Source organism: Psammomys obesus, unplaced genomic scaffold, assembly GCF_907164565.1.
Source record: "Psammomys obesus unplaced genomic scaffold, mPsaObe1.curated_primary_1811, whole genome shotgun sequence".
In the NCBI taxonomy this organism is placed as follows: Eukaryota; Metazoa; Chordata; class Mammalia; order Rodentia; family Muridae; genus Psammomys; species Psammomys obesus.
Window position 1 is genome coordinate 27,844,364 of NW_026596117.1, and position 19,873 is coordinate 27,864,236.

Below are 19,873 nucleotides of genomic sequence, written 5' to 3' on the forward strand. Positions count from 1 at the left end.
TAGCTAGCACCAACATACACAAGTATTACTACCAATTTTCTTCCATATTAGACCACAGAACATTTTAATGATACCAGTACTGTACATATTTATAAAGAAGTCAGCATACTTACTTATTGGCATGAAGAAATTCTAAGTATATAAAACCCTAAAGAAAACATAAAAACTATTTTTTTTAAAAAAAATGTATGTAGAGGTACCTGAATGCTTTCTGAGGACCCTTGCCAGTTCCTCAATAGTTCTTACGCAGTCCAACCCCTGCAGCAAAGGCACAAACAAAGGAAGCTAAATCAGAAAACAAGCTGGGTCTGTTGGTACATACCTGTAATCGTAGCTACTCAGGAGACTGAGATAAGACAGTCACCAATTAAAGGGCTGTCCTGGGCTGCAGAGTAAGTTCAAAGCCAGCTTGGGTAGCTTAGTCAAACTAAGGGCAAGGGCTGGGGATGCATCTCAGTGCTAGAGTGTTTGCCTGGCTTGTGAGAGGTTGTGGTCTGACCAAAACAAAGCAACAACAAACAGGAGGCAGAGCCCTAAACTGTGATTCTTCCTATCGCCTTTAGAGATTTTCTTATTTTTATTTGTGTGTATATATGTGAGAGAGCTAGAGGGAGAGGGGCTGAGTGCAGACACACACACACGTCAGGACATTATATATGTTAAAGTCAGTTTTTTTCCATTGTGGGATTCAGGCTGGGGTTGTAGGTCAGAGGTAGGGCCTGATGAACTGCAGTCATTAGGTCTCCCTGCAAGCACTTTTACCTGCTGTGCTGTCTCATCAGCCCAACTTCAGATAGTTTTTATTTCCCTTTCAGTTGAGAAAGGGAAACACCCTAAAGATATGTAAACCTCTAAACGTGTCTTAATTCCTTTTGGATGTACAAATGCCAAAATCAGAGCTTCCTAAAAGGTCTGTGAGCCATGAGGACTTTCCCTTTTTCCATCTGTGTAATTCCTCACTTGGAAAATTACCTTCGAATGGGTGTGCACGAGGGTTTCTGTATTCTGCCTCATTTATGCTGGGCAGGGCTGCACAGTTTAAGAACTGATGACTTGCTGTGGAAAGACAGCTAACTCAGTTTACTTCCTGGTAGGACTAGCTAAAATTAAAGTCATACAGCAATCAGAAATGGTATTTTGGGCAAATAGTACTTTATGTTTTTGTTGTTTTTAGACCAAAGTCTCTCTGTGCTGCCCAGGCTGACCTCAGAGTTCAGGCCCTCTTGCCTATGACTCCTGAGGTTTGGGAAACAAGCACACAGCACCGTGCCTTGGCATGCAGACATGTTTGTGAGCCCTACTGTCTCAAGTCCTTCTGAAGGTTATACAGACCCTACAATATATCTATAATTTTACGTTAGAAATACTGTCAACCTCTGCACACATGTGGCTGATGGGCGGCCTGGTCTTCATATGGGGAGCCTGGTGAGTGTGTGTGGGGGGGGTGCTGTTTCTAAAATGGACTCTGTTCTTTTGGATCACTTTCCCCTGGCAGGGCTGCCTTGCTTGGCCTCAGGGGATGAGGATATGCTCAGTCCTGATGTGACTTGATGTGCTGACGAAGGCTGATATGTGGGAGGAGGCACCCTTCTTCTGTGGGGAAAGAGTGGGGAAGAAAGGGGAAGGAGGGAATGGGAGGAGAGGAGGGAAGGTATACCCTTGGCATGTAAAGTAAATAAACTGAAATAAAAAAAAAATACTGTCAAAAGTAGTTTATAAACCACATAAATGAGAATCAACCTTGTGGAGATAGAGTGGGTCATTCCATATGATAGACCTAATCTCACCCCATACCATTCGCCACTTCTAGGTAGATCTTTTTTTTTTCTCCGTATTCTCCTCAAGTCAGAAACAGGAAAGCTACAGAGAGCTCCCGAGCAGTGGCAGTATAGTCATCAGATAACTGGCGTCTACACCACCATCATGTCTGAAAAGCACCCCTTAGCGACAGGTGTGGCTCCAAGTATAGGCCCCGCCTTGCATGCAGAAGGTACTGACTCCAGACAGTTCAGACTCATTCTGTTATCAGAGAGAAAGCAGCCACAGTGAACACATACAGGATTGGGTGTGGCACTATGCTAATAAAACTATGAAAATAGGCTGTTAGAGTGGCGTGATGGCACATGCCATAATCTCAGGACTCAGTCTGATACAGGAAGATCAGGAGTTCTGTCTAACCTGGACTATACAGCAGACCCCATCTTTAAGAAGAGAGGGAAAAAGTCAAAACAAAAAACCAGGGCCTGAGGGGCATTTCAGCATAAGGTAGTACTCTGCTGTCTCCTGACACACACAATCCAAGCCACCCAAGACAGAACTTCCCAAAGGAATAAAGAACAGAAATTATTATTTTTATTATCTACATGTTGTGGTGGTAAGACCAAGTTTGTCTCAGATCCAGGTCTTGAACTATAAAGCTAATATTCACCATATATAAGCAAACCAACATCACAGATTACTGAGGTGGGGAGTGGGGGTGGGTGTGTAGGTGTTCTGGTCTAGTGGCCAAGCCAAAGGGCACTGGTGAAGGTGGTCTGGTTTCACATAATCCAGTCCAGTTTGTGCTACACTGGCAAGAACCTGCAAAGCTGTTTAGTCTATATGTGTGCTTTGTGCTTTTATTTCATTTTATTTTTGTTTTTCTGTGAGCCAGGACCTTGCTATGTAGCCCAGGCTGGCCTTGAACTTCTAGCAATCCTCCTTCATCAGGCTCCCAGGTGCTGGGATCACAGGTGTGTACCACCCATGCCCAGCCAGAGCTTTCTGCTCTTCACATCCCCTCCAAGACTGTCAGCGCAGGTGCCAGAGGCTGTGCTTCCTGGTGCACTGCATGTGGAATGCCCGGCACATTCCAGATGCCTCGCAGTTCTGCCAATGAGGACGGCGCTAACCACATGCTCACAGCACATGTGTGTTCACGTGGCAACCGTACCTCAGCAGTCTCATGTCCGTTAATTGTCATACAGACGTCAAGGTCACTCTGTTTGAACCCAAATCCATTTTTGGAGGAGCCAAACAAGCTCAATTTAGTTCCTGTTAGGGACAGATGACAAGTAATAGCTCATTACCTGAGTACATTTAATTTTTTTTTTATTTTAAAAATGGCCCTTTCATGAATCCAAAATACCAACTGCTAGCTATCCTGTCTCATAATTGTGCTCTTTAAAATAGCTTTCTTACAATTATTTACTTATTTATTTATTGTGTCTGTGTGCATATGGAGGTCAGAGGAGAAGATGAACATGCAAGAGTTGTTTTTTTCCCTTCCATTATGTGGGTCCAGGACTCAGGTCATCAGGCTTGGAAGCAAGGTTATTTATCTTGCCAGGCCCAACATCTTTTTAACCGCACATTTCTTAATGCTTCCCTTAGTTTACTTAAGAACACAAGCTGTATATAACATGGAAGAATAGTGGATCTCACTTTATGTCAAATGTTTCAAGAACAACTGTGGACCATCCCAGGACATTTAATACTATGAGAGCACTGCTCTCTATGCACTATAAAAGGTTGGTTTTTCCTTGTGTGTGTGTCCAAATACATGAGTGCACACTCCCACAGAGGCCAGAGGTGTCAGATCCCCTGCATTTGGTCTGCAAGGAGAGTGTACACTCTTAACTGCTAAGCCATTTCTCTAGCTCCTGTAAATACTTGTGACTCAGTGTAATTCCAAGTGGATCCACCTCTTCTGTGCTGGGTGATGCTGCATGGTCATCTTTCTGTTAGTAAACTGATGTGGTGGACGAACGCCTATCCCAGATAATAAACTACCTCAACACTGATCCTATTCACAAGGTTTTCGAATTGCTGCTAAAGTTAATGTGCCTGCAATACATGTGTTCATTTGTTACCTTTCTTTTAATTCCTAAAGATAAAAAGAGTTACTTGCCTGGAAAGTCCTGTTTTATGAAACTTTCTAGGTTTTGCCGGATATGTTCACGAGCCTGATCTTCTACAATAGTTGGAGAAAAATCCTCTGTTTTTAAAACAAATAGATACAGTGAGTAGGAAAATGGTTTAAAAAAACTGATATTCTAGAAAAAAGTTAAAAATATATTTTTGAGAAAAAGAAAACTTACAAGTTTCAAAAAACCAGATTTTTATGCCTTCTCAACAGACAGCATTAGCAATAAAGAAATTAGCATGGCTCAATCCTGCACACGCAGATGTAGACTCAGCCCTAGGAGGTCCAAGCCAGCCAGGAGCACATGAGGAAGCTCTGCCTCAGAGGGAGCCTCACTCCAAGAACTGCTCTTGAAATAGAAGCTAACTGGGACAAGGCCTCTAAACCTGGGTTGATAAAATCCTCTAGAATGCAAACACAAGTATCTGTGGGTTGTTTTGTTTTTAATTGGAATGCCAGTTTTCTTTTTTAACATCTGAAAAAGTTTAACAAAACAAAAATGTCAACGGTAGCTAGACATGGTAACACATGTTTACAATTTTGGATATTTGGGAGGCTGAGGTAGAGGACGATCCCTTGAACCCAAGAATTCTGTAACACAATGAGACCCTATCAGAAAGAGAGGAGAGGAAGGAGTAAGTTGGACATGACAGTGCCTGCTTATAATCCTAGCATTCAGGAAGCAAAGGCAGGATGATAGCAATTTCAATGGCAGCTTCAGTGCAGAAAGGGAGAGAGCCCCCTGGGGCCTAGGAGGAGGTTTTTAAGATAACAGTCAATGTGGAACACTGAGTCAGCATTCATTCTAAGCAGTAGCAGGCTTCTTCGGGAAGTGGATTCTGAAACTTCTCTCAATACCAATGCTTTCCCAAATGGATGCCCCTGAAAGAACTTGTATGTGGGCTTTTAATTAGTATTCACTGAAAAGGATTCTTTCCCCTCAAGGCTCAGAAACCATTGCAGGAAAGAAGGCAAAAAGATCATGAGAGCTCAAGGTCAAGGAACATCAGACCCAAACAGTGCCTTCTGGACATGAAAGGACTGCTGCACTCATGAACTCACAGTAGCTGAGGTTGCCTACACAAGATCAAGCTAGTCAATGTTCTAGCAGGGAAGGGTTAAGAAGCCCTCACACCTACGACAGCTGATAGCTTCTTGGGGAAAAAGAGTTAGTTTTTTTAAGGATATGGCTCTAGTTAATGGCCCACAGCCAGAAGTCTGTGGGAAACGCAGACTGGAACCAGTGGGTTAAAAAGAGGGCCTGAAGCAGAACTTCGTGAGAAGTGGGCATGGGTAGAGGAGGAACTGGAGGGAGGAGCTGGTAGGACTCACACTGTGTAACTGTGAGGCTGACAGGGATTCTGCACAGAACACAGAAGACTTACTGTAACACTGGATGCACACTTGATCTAAGATATTTGAGAACTTGGGCGTCAGTGGTGGCAAAGGTTCCAGCTGGATTCTCTTGAAGTCCTCGGGGCAGTCCTTCTTTAGATGACCTTCTCGCTTACATAAGCTGCACACTACTGTGGGAGACTGCAGGGATATGTGAACCAAAACAAGAGTAAAATGTGAATCTTTGCTTAATAAAGGGTCTTGAAAAAATTATCTACACATATACCCTAGCTTAAAGCTACTTCAAAAGGCCTGAGTGATGGAATATGCTTATGGTGATGATATGAAAAAAGAGAAGGGGAAGAAGGGATATGGATCAAGTGGTATAAAACTGCAGTGTGTTAGACTACCACCAATTGGGGAACTGCTGTTCTAGTACATAGAAACTGAAATCAGGGCTGACAAATAGCTCAGCCGGTAAATAGCACTTGCCACTAAGCCTAGCAATCTGAGTTCAAGTCCTGGGACCCACAGGGTAAAAAGGAGAGAACTGATTTCCTGCAAGTTGGCCTCAGACTTCCACATACACGCAATGGCACACATGCCTATTCCTCACAAGTGATAAACAGATAAATGTAATAAAGGAAAACCAGAAACAATACCCATCAGAATTAGAGTCCCCCAGATCTAAGTCCATCAGCAACCATTACCTTGCCTTTGGTGAAGGTCAGCTTTCTAAATTCATAGAAGAACTCAGACTGGTCCCCAGGTGAATTTTCCTCGGAAAAGCTTTCTTCTTTAAGACTTATCCTATTTAGGTCTATGAGCAGAGCCCCACCCATCTGTTCTCTACATTTTTCCAGATCTTCACCCTTAGCAGGCTCAGCCAAGTCGTCATCTTCAGAAAGGGCGTCCTCCTCACCTGATCCAGTGTACCTGCTGTCCACCTGATGTTCATTAGCAACCCCCTCCTCATCTTTTGTAAGGTTAATGCTGAGCCTGAGCTCCTCCTCCTCCTCATCATACTCATCCTCATCATCAAAGTGCATGATTGCTGATGTCTGGCCCTGGACTAAAGGGGAAAAGTAATTCAGAGTTTCTTCCACTTCATCAGCACCTTCTGTGCTTTCTTCATTGACATCAGCCTTGTCATCCAAAGAGGCACAGCTGTCACACTCTTCTGCTTCAGGGTTCCGGAGCCCTACTAACTCCAGAGTGCTGTCTGCCTGGAGACCACAAAGGCTGCCACAGTTCTGAAGCTCTGGGTGCTTGCTTAAACCTTGATCATCAGTGCTCAAAGGATGCCTGACCTTCCTTCTGACGAGAAAGTCACTTCCTGTTTCTTGATGCTCTGCTGTGGCATCCTCATAACCCTCACAACTGACCTCCACCTGGATGCAGCCAGAGCTTTCCTGTTGGATCTGGATGTGCACACCTCCTGTGTCCTCCTTTGGTGGGCTTACCGACTTCTCAGTGGTATGTTTAAGAGTGAGTGGTTGTGCCCTGCAGGCACCTGAGGTTTGAGCACCAGGACCTTGAGCCACAGCTGCATTTTCCAATTTATCAATATCTGTCACATGGAGCTCTGGGCCACAGTTTCTTGCTTCTTTATAAGCGTCTGAAACAGAGGTAATTGAGCTAGGAGGCTTTGCAAGGTTGGGTTTTGTAGCCTTGTGTGGAAGAGCGAAATATTTATATGTTGTCCTCAAACAATGAAGTATATACTCAAACACAGGTTGGTTATTCAGGGTCCTTGCCACATTTCTTTTAACAGAATAGGGGTCTGTAACAAAGAGAGAGAGAAAAGAAAGCCACCACTTCATACACTTCTATTTCATCATGCTTTAAGCTAGACTTTCACAGTAGTCACCTGGACTATGCCTTTGACATGCAGGAGTGAGGGCAGCAGTTTAAGAGCTGGAAGCAATGCTTCTGAGTGGCCTGCTCTCTAAAGAGCACCCGTGGGGACTGACACCCTTCCCTAGCTGCTCAGTGACTGGAGGCAGGAAAGATACTGTCGGTATGGCTCTCTGCCCTGGGGAACGCAGGGCTCTCCGGCAGGCTCTGTGCTGAGTGCTCTGCACCCCACGCAGCCAGCCCTGCAATGTGTCAAGCTTACCTCCACTCTTCCGCCCTGGGAGGCCCCATCACTGAAGTGGCTGGCCTGAGTTTCAGGGGCGAGAGGGAGGCACCAGGAGGAGACACCACTTCTCTCAATCTTTTCTCCTCCCCTAGAACTCCAGCAATGTAGGCAATTGGCCAGAAGAGCTGAGCCAGAGAAACTGCAGGGGAGGGTTTAAAAGTGTGAGATTCCCCATGACTGCACACAGAATTTATGCAAAAAGAAAAAAAAAATCTTACGCAACATAACGCTTGAAAAAAAAATCAAGCAAAACCAAGATTTCCATGTAGGAGTTTTGCTGCTGTTCTTAAGTTAAAGGAGGAGAGCTAAGATTTCTAGAAGGTTCCAACCTCCGGATTTTGCAAAGCTGAGAAGAGCTCATCCTTTCAGTGACACCAACAGGGCCACCAGTGTCTGACAGTTGACTCTGCAAAGTGACAGCCTTCACTACAAAGTGTTTTTCTATGAGGACGTTATTGCTTTCTGCTTTAAAAATAACTCTGTCCCCTCAACTGGAGTCAACCGACTTTAAGAACAGTGTTTTTCACAAGAAAAAGAACTTTACTCATCTTTGCAAAACTAAAACTCAAGAGGAATTCCTGACAGGGTAGGATTCCAAAACACAAAAGTGAGGACAATAAGGAGAAAGGTGTAAGAACTTACAGCTCACAGAGCAACTGTGAAAGCATCTAAGTTACTAAGCAACTTACAAAGCAGGGACTCAGGGTCCCATAACCAGTCACTTGACAATTTACACACTGCCTTAGGGGTAAGCCCTCGTCCCTTACACCCAATGTACTGCATGCAGGACTCTAGTGTTTATTTTACCTTCAGACCAGGCCTACCTCTGGTAGGAACTGTAAAGAGACTGTGATAAAAATGGGCTGTTAGATCGACACCATGTAAGAGTGATTGAACACTATTACCTTCAATTGCGATGCGCTTTTTGGGCCAGTCCTTTGATTCCCGGGATATCAATTCTTTGACACGAATACTGATCACTAAATCAGCCAGATTAAATTCTAAAGCATAGAACCGCAGCAATTCCACCCAGAGTTGCCCGACTGTCACTGAAGGCTGGTGTTTTATATTAAATGCCAATGGCACCTAAGAATGACAAGGAACAGAGAGGTTAATTCAGATGCCAGTTCAGCCTAAGAAGTTAGAGATCAGTCAATCTAAGTGAAAAATCTGAAGACTGGAACACGAACTTGACAATCCATCTACATAATCTAATGTAGCTTCTACTGGTCAGAGGTAAACAACACTGCACTGTGCCCTGGGATTCGAGCATGTTAACACTCAGCCATTATCCCAGGATTTTTCAGCACAGGAAGAGTCAGGACTGGTGTCATGTAGCCAGACGTCACAGCTAACTGTGAAGTCCTAGGAGGTGGAGAGCCCCTGCGAAGGCTGCAGATGTGCTCAGGAAAACCTGAGGCGTCGCTGCTGCTGGCAGGCACTGTCACAGGTGTGGCTATCCAGAGACAGCTATGGCTAAGGCAGGGAGGAGAGAGAGACTCAATTTCACTGCCCCAACACACTATACCTGCCAAGTGGCACTGAATTTTAAAGTTAAATAATACTTGATGTCAGAAATTGATACTAGTTTGTCGATCAGACTTTTGACAAGTTCAGATAATATACGTGACATACTCAAAGTACCTAGGACTTAAGATAGAAGCAAACAGGGAAAAGGTCCCTTGGTGACCTCCAGCTCACAGCTCTTTGCTACCGTGCAGCTTAGTTCCTCCACTCTTGACTGGAGGCACAGGCAGGATAATGGCCAAGAGAACCGGCTGTGTGACAAGCTTAGTTTAAATCCACACTCTGCCAGGTGCCAGGTGTGAGGAGCTTGGTCACGGTCTATAACCTAAGACTTGGATTCCTCATCTGAAAAACGGGGATAACAGTACCCACCTCATAGGGCTGTTGGGAGGACTGAGTGAGATAGTGTCTGTAAAGTGCTTAGCACAGTGCCTGGCAGACAGTGTTCAAAAAATGGTCGCTATCATTATCTGCAGAGTAGGGATGATACACCTATAACACAGGACAGTGATGAGGATTAAATCAGAAGCAAGGGAAAGCAGCTGGCAGATGTGGTTGCTTTCTGTACTTTTTCTATCTTTTGAAGAAATGCAAACATCACTGAAACACGTCACACCTGTAAGATGCTTGTTCGAGGTAATTCAGTTCAACTCCTATGTGCTACAAGATGGAACTGAAAGTCTGAGCACTTTTGTGACTTGTCAGTGCTCAGCAGGAAGAAGCAGGAAAGGTTAAATACCGAAGCACTCGGAAGTTAAGTATGTTCTAGAGGTTGCTTAACCTCTCTAAATAACAATTTTAAAATAAAGCATTAAATGGACACATAGGAATGACTTTTTCATCACATTATTCTCTGATTCACAATGAATAAAACAATCACAATTTAATACCACACTTCAAAATAAATGGTGTGATACTTCACTAATTAGTAGATCTCAGGCACATGGATTCTGCCAGTTGGGAACATCACCCGGTGGAACTACAAGGCAGTGCTGAGGCTCCTGACTGGAACAGACAATGTGTAGGCCCCACACACTCTGACAACATAGGAAGCCTGAGAATCTTGCTGATTTCACCTCTTTATCCACAGGTATTTGCAGTCTTATGGAGGACTTTTAAGTCTCTCACTGAAATGCCTTCGAAACATCATGGCAGGGACCTTCAGAACCTTAAAATGCCACTGGCTCTGGTTGTCTTTCCCGTAGAGACACTTTCCAGCACAGTAAGAAGAGCAGTTAGTGTGGACCGAGTGCTCAGCACATGCCTGGCACCAATTTAAATGCTCTGGGAATAATCATGCTAGGAGAGGACACCAAAACTATCTGTGGAGAGGAAGCTGGGCACAGGAAGATTAAGTGACCTGCCCAAGGACACACAGCTACAAGGTCAGAGTTGAGACACAAATACACGCACAATGTCTCAAGAGCCTGGGCTGCTGCCCACAAGCAAACCCCACAGAAAACAGAACGGTGCTGTTTAGGGACAGTGGGGTTAGGGTGTCTCCCTGTCCTCTCCAGATCCAGGAAACTGAAGGCCACAGTTTACCATTGTCTCATTTGAGGCATGTGCAGAGAAGCGACATGACATGTTAGTGTACACTGGGCCATGAGCCCCAGTCTCAGAAGAATTTTATGGCTATTAGTTAACTACATCAAAGAACTCTACTCAGTATCTGTAAAAGGACTCTGCACATAGAGGAAGCCACATAAATAAATGGATTAGGGATGTCAATTTTCAACCTTTTCTGTCCTTTCTTCAAGAGGCTGCCTAGAAAAGGAACTAGTCATGAGCTAGTCCATCAATCTGTGAGCTCCTTAAGAAATAAGGTCAGACAACCATATGACCTAGCTCTATACTCAAAAGTCAGCTTACTCTAGAGTAGCCTGCATACCAGATTTATCAATCCAGCACTCATATCAGTCATGCTATGGAATCAGCCTAAGTATACTGATGAAAAAATACGATCTCTTTATGTAAAATGAAGTTTTATTTGTCCATAAAAAGGGAAGCTATGTTGCTTGCATGAAAACGTATAGAACTAGAGATTACCACATTAAAACGTTAGTCTCACAAATATAATCATCCCGTATTTTGTGTCATATATAAAATGGAAGATCAAAATAAGATAGGATAGTAAAAAAGGGTCTATGAGGAATGGGTGCAGGACAGGTGGACCAAGAAAGGGTAAAAAAGGAATGGATAAGTCAAAGCATATTACAGTCACGCAGAGAAATGCTGTATGAAATGAGAAACATTCCTTTGTACAATTAACTTATACTACATCTTAAAAACAGTTAATGTAAGGCAGGTATGGTAGCTCATGCCCACAATCCCAGGTCTTCCAGAGGATGGTTCCAGACCACTGTGGGCTAGTAAGCTCCAGGGTGGCCCTGGGAAACAAAGTAAACCAACATAAACCAGAGGGTAATGAAGATAAAGACAAGAAGACAGATTGAATGGATAAATGCCACAAGGAAGACAAAAGGAAAAAAAAAATCATTGGTATGACTAGAAAGGAGAAAACAGACCTGTCCCTTCTTTGCTGGAGTCTCTTTGGGTGCCTCCTCTTTTGCCGTGCTGGTGTCCCCTGTGACATTATCAGTGTACTCCCAGACCACAAAGTCTTTCTCAATTCCTTTAAGGCTGAAATTTCCTAATTTATTTAATGAGAAGTCTTCAATCTAGAAAAAAAATCAGACATACCTTATTATAACAAAGTATGAACAATTAAGTGACAATCAGAGAGTATTAAAGTATTGGTAGGAGCCAAGAGGTGATGGTACACGCCTTAAATCCCAGTATTTGTGAGGCAGGTGGATCTCTGTGAGTTTGAGGCCCGCCTGGTCTACAGAGAAAATTCCAGGACAGTCAGAGCTACAAAAAAAAAAAAAAAAAAACCAAACAACAACAACAACAAAAAACCAAAAAAAAAAAAAAAAAAAAAAAAAACAAAGAAGATTTTTTTTAGTCTCAAGAAACCAAAAAGAAAAAAAAAAGTGTTGGTAGGAATAAACACAACACATGCTATATTTCACTGAAGATATGAAAGAGAGGATGGCAAGAAGTGGCTAAAGCACTTGCTGTGTATAGGCCTGATGACCTGAGTGCAACCCAAGGTGCAACCAAGTAGACTCCTGAAAGCTGTTCTCTGACCTCCACACATGCGCTGTAACATGTGCACTTGGCCATACACAATAATGAATAAAAGGACAGTAAGAACGCAGACGGCTCACCAGTCACCTTTGAGATTTGGTAATTAAAATCTATTTTTACAGTAAAAGGCAGAGTTCTGATTTGCAAAAACTATGGTGACTTTGCAAAGTAAAATTTCAGTATCCTGCAGTGAAGCTTAGCTCTAGAGTACTTGCCTGACATGTCTGAGACCCTTCACAAAACTGGAAACACACACACACACACACACACACACACACACACACACACACACACCCCAAAACCAAACCCTAAAGGAAAGCAATAGCTTACTAAGCATCTGAAGTTGTTGGTTCTAGAGACCTGAGTGGCATGTAAGCCTTGTGCCCTTGAGAGTCTGGGGTACCTCTCTAGGCCTCAGCATCCCGTGGAGTACCACTAGGGCTTCTTTGGGACTATGGTTTATCTGTTCATGGCACGTAGTGTTTAGAAATGGTCAAAGGATGCCTATCAGCACTGTGAAGATACACAACTGTCATCTAGACCCTCACAGCTTTTCAGGGGGGAGTTGGGGTGTACATCATAATCCCAGCTTCTCAGGAGGAGGAAGCAGAAGGCTGAAAAATTCAAGGAAAGTCTGCCCCTCTTGGCAAGACTGCCTCAAAGTAAAACAGGGCTGGAGAGATGGCTCAGTAGCTAAAAGCACCGGCTTCTTCCACAGGATGTGGGTGGGTTTGAGTCCCAGCATCCACACGATTGCTGATAAACACCTATAACTCCAGTTCCAGGGCATCTGATGCTGATGGCCACTATATTCACCTACATTCACATACATATACCCCTAATACACACACAAACACATAATTAAAAATAATCTAACACACACATACACACAGAGCAGAGGTTAGGGGATGGCTAACAATGCAGCTCTGTGATAGAGAATTTGTGTACACGTTTGAAACCCTTAGTCTAATTCCTAGAATCACTACCCCACAAAACATTAGATACCATAAATTCTTATTAGGCATATGCTTCACATTATAGTGCTAGACAGTCCTCTTCCCACATGACAGGGCTCTAGCCTTAGTGCCTTGGCTACATTCTCTGTTGCTGTATGAAGCAACATGAGGGACAAAGCGTTTATTTTAGCTCACAGTCCACTCCGACAGGGAAGTGAAGGCAGCTTTCTCCTTTAACCCACCTCAGTGTGATGAAGATAACCTCAAAACCATGCCCAGAGGCTTGTCTCCTAGGTGATTCTAGACTCTGTCACGTAGACAACAAATCCATTATACATAACTCAACAAGTTAATGAACATACTGAGTTGTGGAACAGGCTCCCAAATGTACATGTTCAGGAAGTGGTCAGGAATGAGTGGCTTAGCTGACAGCAGCCCTCCTGAAGCGTAGGTGCTTGTGGCTCCAGGCCAGTCTTTCCCAGGGCCATCTTAACTCCCACTATTCCCAGTGCACCACAGGCAGCGTGCCTTTTATCCAAATGCTTTCCTATCATCTCCCTTCTCCTTTTCTCAAGCACCACAGCTTGGTGTGTATGCATTAATGTGAGAAAGACCTCTCCCTGGTTGGGTTACACATTTACAGCATGCATTTCGCTTGGTTCATTGTTCTAACCCAGCAAGCATAATGGCTAGAGAGGACAGTGTTCCCCAACAATTCTCTCAAAGATACTTTGGAAGACAGGGAGCAATACTGTCTCTTTGTTAGATGCATGTATTTAGTGTTCTTGAAGTCTGTATTTCTGACTGTGATTTTTCTTCTTTTTTGTGGGACCAGGAAAGGGCTCTACCTCAGTCCTTAATGATTTTTGAATGATAAAAATTTTAGAACTTAAAAAAAGTTTAATTTTAAAACCTGATATACCTTATAATTTTAGCTTTCAAAGAAACCTTTGCTATGAAAACTTCACTTCTGAGAATTCCAGTTTTGGCTTTCACATGTAGGTCTCTGACCCATTCTGAGTTTATCTGGTTATAAAGGTTTAATGTTTGCTTTTTCCCCATGGATATTTGGTTTTTCCTAGCATTTCTTAAAAAGATGTCTCTTTTCCTCAAAATTTTGCTTAGACACCTTCATCAAAACTAACTGACCACATGACAATACTGAGCACACAAATACCCAGTTTACCTCTTAACCTAGGTTTTACTCTGTGTGTGTGCATGTGTGCACACATGTACACATACTTTATGAAATAAGCTCTCACTATGTAGCCAGACCTCATTATGTAGCCCAGGTTGTCACTGAACTTGTAATCCTATTGCCTGCACCTTCTCAGGAGCAGGCTTGTAGGTCTGTGCCAATGCATCTGGCTGCCTATGTTAAGAGACCCTTGCCTGGGCTGGAGAAATGGCTCAGAGGCTAAGAACACTGGCTGTTCTTCCAAAGGTCCTGAGTTCAGTTCCCAGCAACCACATGGTGGCTCACAAACATCTGGTGAGATCTGATGCAGGCATACATGCAGGCAGAACACTGTATACATAATTAAAAAAAAAAAAAAAAAAAGAGTCTCTCAGCAATGCCCTCTAGTACTCAACTGGAAAGTGTGCATATCTTCCATTACAATTACCCTTCCGAAGTGCTATTAATGGAATTTGTTATTGTTGTTTTGAGATAAGGCCTTGCCATATCTCAAGATGTTACCCAAATGAATAGAAGCTCAAGATCCTGGTGCCTCAGAATGAGGGCCTGCATTGCAGGCCTACTGCACAAGTGGCTTAATGACATTTTTGAATCGTAATTTTCCAATTATGTGATACTATCATGTGAAAGTACAACTAATTTTCTGTATCCTATGGTCTTATTAATTCCAGGAGTTTTTCTATTAAAAAAATTGTGTCACGTGCATGCAAATATTTGCTTCTTCAACTCTTATTTCCTTACTGTAATGACCAGGATTTTCTAAAAAATGCTGAATATTCATGTTGCAGGTTGGGGGTCACTCTCTCTTTCTCCTGGCATAGTAGAAATACCCAGTAATGTACCACTAACAAAAAGGCTTCTGTATCTGCAGGGTGGCCTGGCCAATAGGCCAATGCCTGTGTGACACTCAAAGCCAAAGACAACTTTGATAGCATGGGAGATACATTATGCACCCATCTTTACTTATTTCTCAAAACTCTGAGGTAGGTAGGCGTGAAGAAAGGAGAACTTGAATTTCCATCACCCGAGAGAAGTTGTAAATGAGAAGCCTTTCGTGTGGGCTAAAAGAATCCCTTAAGGTGTGTCATAGTGTGGTGGTTTGAACATGTTCATAAGCTGTAGACATTTGAATATCTGATCCCCAGTTGGTGGAACTATTTGGGAATGATTAGGAAGTATGACCTTGTTGGAGGAAGTGTTTCATTGCCTTCTGCTTCTGGATCAAGATAGGAGCACTTAGATGATCCTTTAGTGCCTGCCTGCCTGCCTGCTGTCATGCTGCCTGCCATGATGCTGATGAACTCCTATCCCTCTAGAATTGTAAATCCCAAATAAACTCTTCCTTCTAGAAGCTGCCTTTGTCATGGTATGTCCTGACTAGTTTTATGTCAACTTGACATAAGCTAGAATAATTTTGGGAAGAGGGAACCTTAACTGAGAAAATGTTTCCTACCACCATATTGGCCCGTGGTACATTTTCTTGATTGGTGATTGATGTAGGAAGGTCCAGCTCACTGGGGGCAAAGCCATCCCTGGGAAAGTGGTCCTGGTACTATAAGAAAGCAGGCAGAGTAAGCCATGGAGAGCTAGCTAGTAAGTAGCACTTCTCCATGGACTTTTCTCCTGTTCCTGCCTCCAGGTTCCTGCCCTTAGTTCCTGCAGTGATGGACTTATTAGCTATAAGGTAAAATAAACCCATTCCTCTTCAACTTACTTTTTGGTCATGGAATTTTATTGAAATAGAAACAGAGTCTTTCAGAGTCCCTCTGTGGTAGGCTCCTGTCCTATTCCCTGTTTTCTCCCTCTTTTGATGTCCATCCCATGTGCCTTTCTGAGTGAGGATTATCTTACCCAAGGTCCTCCTTCTTGCTTAGCTTCTTTAGGTGTACAGATTTTAGTATGTTTACCCTATATTACATGTTTAATATCCACTTATAAATGATAATATAACATGTGTGTCTTTCTACTTTTGGGATGGGTATTGAAGTAGATGCTGAGACTCATAGCCAAACTTTGGGCAGAATGTAGAGAATCTTATGAAAGTGGGAGATGAAAGACCTGGAGGCAACAGGAGCTCCACAAGGAGAACAACAGAACCAAAACATGTGGGCACAGGGGTCTGTTCTGAGACTGATACTCTACCAAGGACCACACATGGAGACAATCTATAAAACCCCTGCACAGAGATAGCCCATAGCAGCTCAGTCTAATGGGTTCCCTAGTAAGGGGAACAGGGGCTGTCTCTGACATGAGCTCACCTCCTTTGATCACCTCCTCCTGAGGGAGGAGCAGCCTTACTAGGCCACAGAGGAATACAATACAGCCAGTCCTGATGAGACCTAATAGGCTAGGGTCAGATGGAAGGGGAGGAGGACTGCTCCTATCAGTGGACTTGGGGAGGGGCATGGGAGATGAGGGAGGGAGGGTGAGATTGGGAGGGGACAAAGGAGGGAACGACATCTGGAATACAAAGTGAATAACTTGTAATTAATTAAAAAATTAATTAAGAAAAATAGAAACTGAAAGTAAGATATGGTATTTTATAACAGCAATAGAAAAGCAGCTAATACAAAAGTCATGGTATCATAGCAGAAAACAAATTGGCTACCTGGGGAGGGGACCAGGAATAACACAGCCACTCTTTGTAGTCATTAATTTAATTGAAAGTGGCCTCCCAAAATTCTGTCAGCATGCTAATTTTTAAGGTGTAATAGAGTTTACATTAATCCTAGGATATGTTGGCATCAGTGGTGGCTGGAGTTTCTTATGAGAAGGAAAAGCAGAACCTGGTCAGGTGCCTGCAGCCCACTGCATACCAGGACAGTTCCGTGTTGAATAGTGACACAGCTGCCAGCAATCAAGACTTGCCAGCAATCAGCACCTATGTCAGTTACATATAACACCTTGGGTGGTGTTCCTCAGGACGTGTTTTGCAGAGAGTGTCTCTCATTTGGTCGGATACCCACCAAATTAGGCTAGGTTGGCTGGGCAGATTGCTTCAGGGACCCAACCTGTATTGGTTTAACCAGCACTAGAATTACAAATATACATCACAATGCCCATGTTTTTCCATGTGTTTCACGGAACTGACTTGGGTCCTCATGCTGTACCTCTACAGCATGGCCCCCAGCTCTCTCTCTCTGCTTGTAGCCACTCTGAGGTGAACAGTAGGAGCTAAGGGCTCCTCCTGCAATGATGTACACACAGGGCTACTAAAGGCCAAAGCAACTGAGCAAGACAGCACAAAATGAAACCCAGACCAAAAAAATAAAAATAAAAAATTAAAAAATGTAAAAAAAGCATGTTTCTGTAAGCTGATCTCTTGGGTATGCCACTGCAGCAACCAAAAGCCAACTAACACACAGGAACTTGCTCTTGGTCCAGGCTCCTTGGCTTTTTGTATATTGAGAACTTTTTTTTTTTTAATTAGATTCAAGACACTATAAATACTGTTTTATATTGTGAAAAATTTGGGGGCTTTATGCTCTAACAAATGTTGACTGTTTTGTCTATTTTATCAGGTAATTTGGTTTACAAGTAGCAGATACCTTCATGAAATAACTTAAAGCACCCCCCCCATTTTTTGAGGAAGGGGTACTGCTATATAGTCCAGGCTATCCTTGAATTCACTATCCTCTTCCTTTCAGCCTCCAGACTGTTAGGATTATAGGTATGTACCATCACAAGTACCTTGGAGAAGGTCTTTTTGCCTCAGTCCCTATTCAATGTGTGAACACAGGGATTCATTAGGCAAATGCTCAACATTTCAACTACATCCTCAGCCTCACCTTTTTATTTTTTCAAACTATCTTTTAAGACAGGATCTAGTTAAGTTGCCTATGGTAACTGGTTTTGAACATAAGCTTTGACCTTGAGGTCCTCCCGCCTCAGCCTCCTGCATAGCTGGGATAATAGGCCTTTATCCCCAGGTCAGACAAAGTATTTTATTGCTGATGACGATCACCATAAAGGTAACCCAAAATATCACGGAAGGAGTGTCTAGAAAGCTCTGCATCTCACGGTGCAGGCGATTATCCATTTCTGTTTCTTTTGGTTTTATAGGCTATGAGGGAAACCAGAGATACAAAGTGGTATGGGCCTACATACTCAGAAGTCTGAGACAAGAGGATGTGCAGAACCCAGGTGTTTGAGGTAGCATGGCAACAGTGCAATTCAGTCTCAAAAAAAAAAAAAAAATCAACAAATGATAAAAATAAGACATAGAGATGCTAAATAAAATCAAGTATCAAACCAGAAAACCAAGCTCAATGAAGAATTCAAGCTCGGCTCAGAGTTGTTTCAAAAGTAAGATTAGTTACTATTTAAAAACAGTTATTCGCCCTATGCAGGGTACAGGGTAACATAATGTAATCAAACACTAATATTTTAGTAATGACAGTATGGTAGAATAAATAAATACTTCAGGTCTGGGGAAGTGCTAGATATTTGTTTGTATAAGGAATTTAATAAAATAACTATCAGATATAAGCAGAAAATACCATACCCATGATCCTAGATATACTGGCAAGAGAGGTTCTTTTCTTTGCTGGAGAAAAAAAACAGCCATCAGAGCAAACACATATGGTGGCAGGCCTCCTTCTTCAGGGCGATCAATGCTACAAAGCTACAGAAAACCAAAACCACAATAATGACATTAGTTTGGGGGTTGCCGGATACTAAAACCACAGCCTCATTTGTACTATCAAATCTTGTGCCACTGAGCAATACTCCCAGCTCTTGGAGGTTATTCTGATATATCGAGTTAAAATCAGGGAATCCTGTTCATCCCAGATCCCAGAAGTGGAGGCTTCTACCATAGCTGTACCTGATCAGTAAAAGCTTTCGCTTATGAAACCCTCTGTTTTTAACTGGATGTTTTATTCTTGTAGCTTTGTTTCTGAGTCAGGGTCTTGGTATGTAGTAGTTCAGGCTGTCCTGGAACTTGAGAGCTTGTTGTCTCAGCATCCTCAGTGCTGGGATTACCAATGTGTGCCAACACTTAGACAGTTGCCAGTCTTATCAGGAAGCGATCTTCATTTGAGACTGCTTACTCTGACACTGCAACACAACAAACTTATCTAGAGCACTATGGAACCGTGAGACAATCATGGTCCTTTTTGTCTTTTTGGAGTCTCTGCATATGTCACTGCAAATGGTGGAAGAAGTCTTATCTCAAACATTACCATGCCTTGGAAAAACCAAAGAAATGAAAATAGAACTTCTCAGGTCATATTCTATAAGATTTGACCCAAATTTGATTTTTAATAAGCATGATAACTCATTTTTTTCTGAAATAGAAACTCTGAGCTTCCCTTCTGTGTAGATTAAAGTTTCTAGTCCAATATTCTGACACCCACACTCTTGATGCTATAAATACATATCTGAAGCAAGGCATGGTGGCATACATCTGTAATCTCAGCATGCAGGAGGCAAAGGCAGGAAGATAGCTGTAGCCTGCTCTATGGAGTGAGTGCCAGGGTTGCCAAAACAAAACAAAATAAAACAAACAAAATAAACCCAACAAAATCCAAACAAACAAAAAACAAAAACAAAGCACAGAAAGAGAAGCAGAAGCAGCAGAAACACAAGAAGAAGCAGAAGCAGAAAAAGAAGAAGAAGAAGAAGAAGAAGAAGAAGAAGAAGAAGAAGAAGAAGAA

General features: G+C 42.8%; 1 protein-coding gene across 5 annotated transcripts in view; it reads right to left on the bottom strand.

Annotated features, from left to right (window-relative positions):
* Nucleotides 1–19,873, bottom strand: part of Tut7 (terminal uridylyl transferase 7) — a 56,215-nt gene that overhangs the window by 20,488 nt on the left and 15,854 nt on the right. For all 5 annotated transcript variants that reach the window (XM_055629162.1, XM_055629161.1, XM_055629163.1 and 2 more), the window contains exons 10-17: nt 18,721–18,840; nt 11,438–11,590; nt 8,288–8,468; nt 5,950–7,022; nt 5,290–5,440; nt 3,890–3,976; nt 2,933–3,033; nt 201–258 (exon numbers count right to left, since the gene is read on the bottom strand). In XM_055629162.1, the coding sequence (XP_055485137.1) occupies nt 201–258; nt 2,933–3,033; nt 3,890–3,976; nt 5,290–5,440; nt 5,950–7,022; nt 8,288–8,468; nt 11,438–11,590; nt 18,721–18,840 (1,924 nt within the window). The remainder of the gene's footprint in view (nt 1–200; nt 259–2,932; nt 3,034–3,889; nt 3,977–5,289; nt 5,441–5,949; nt 7,023–8,287; nt 8,469–11,437; nt 11,591–18,720; nt 18,841–19,873) is intronic.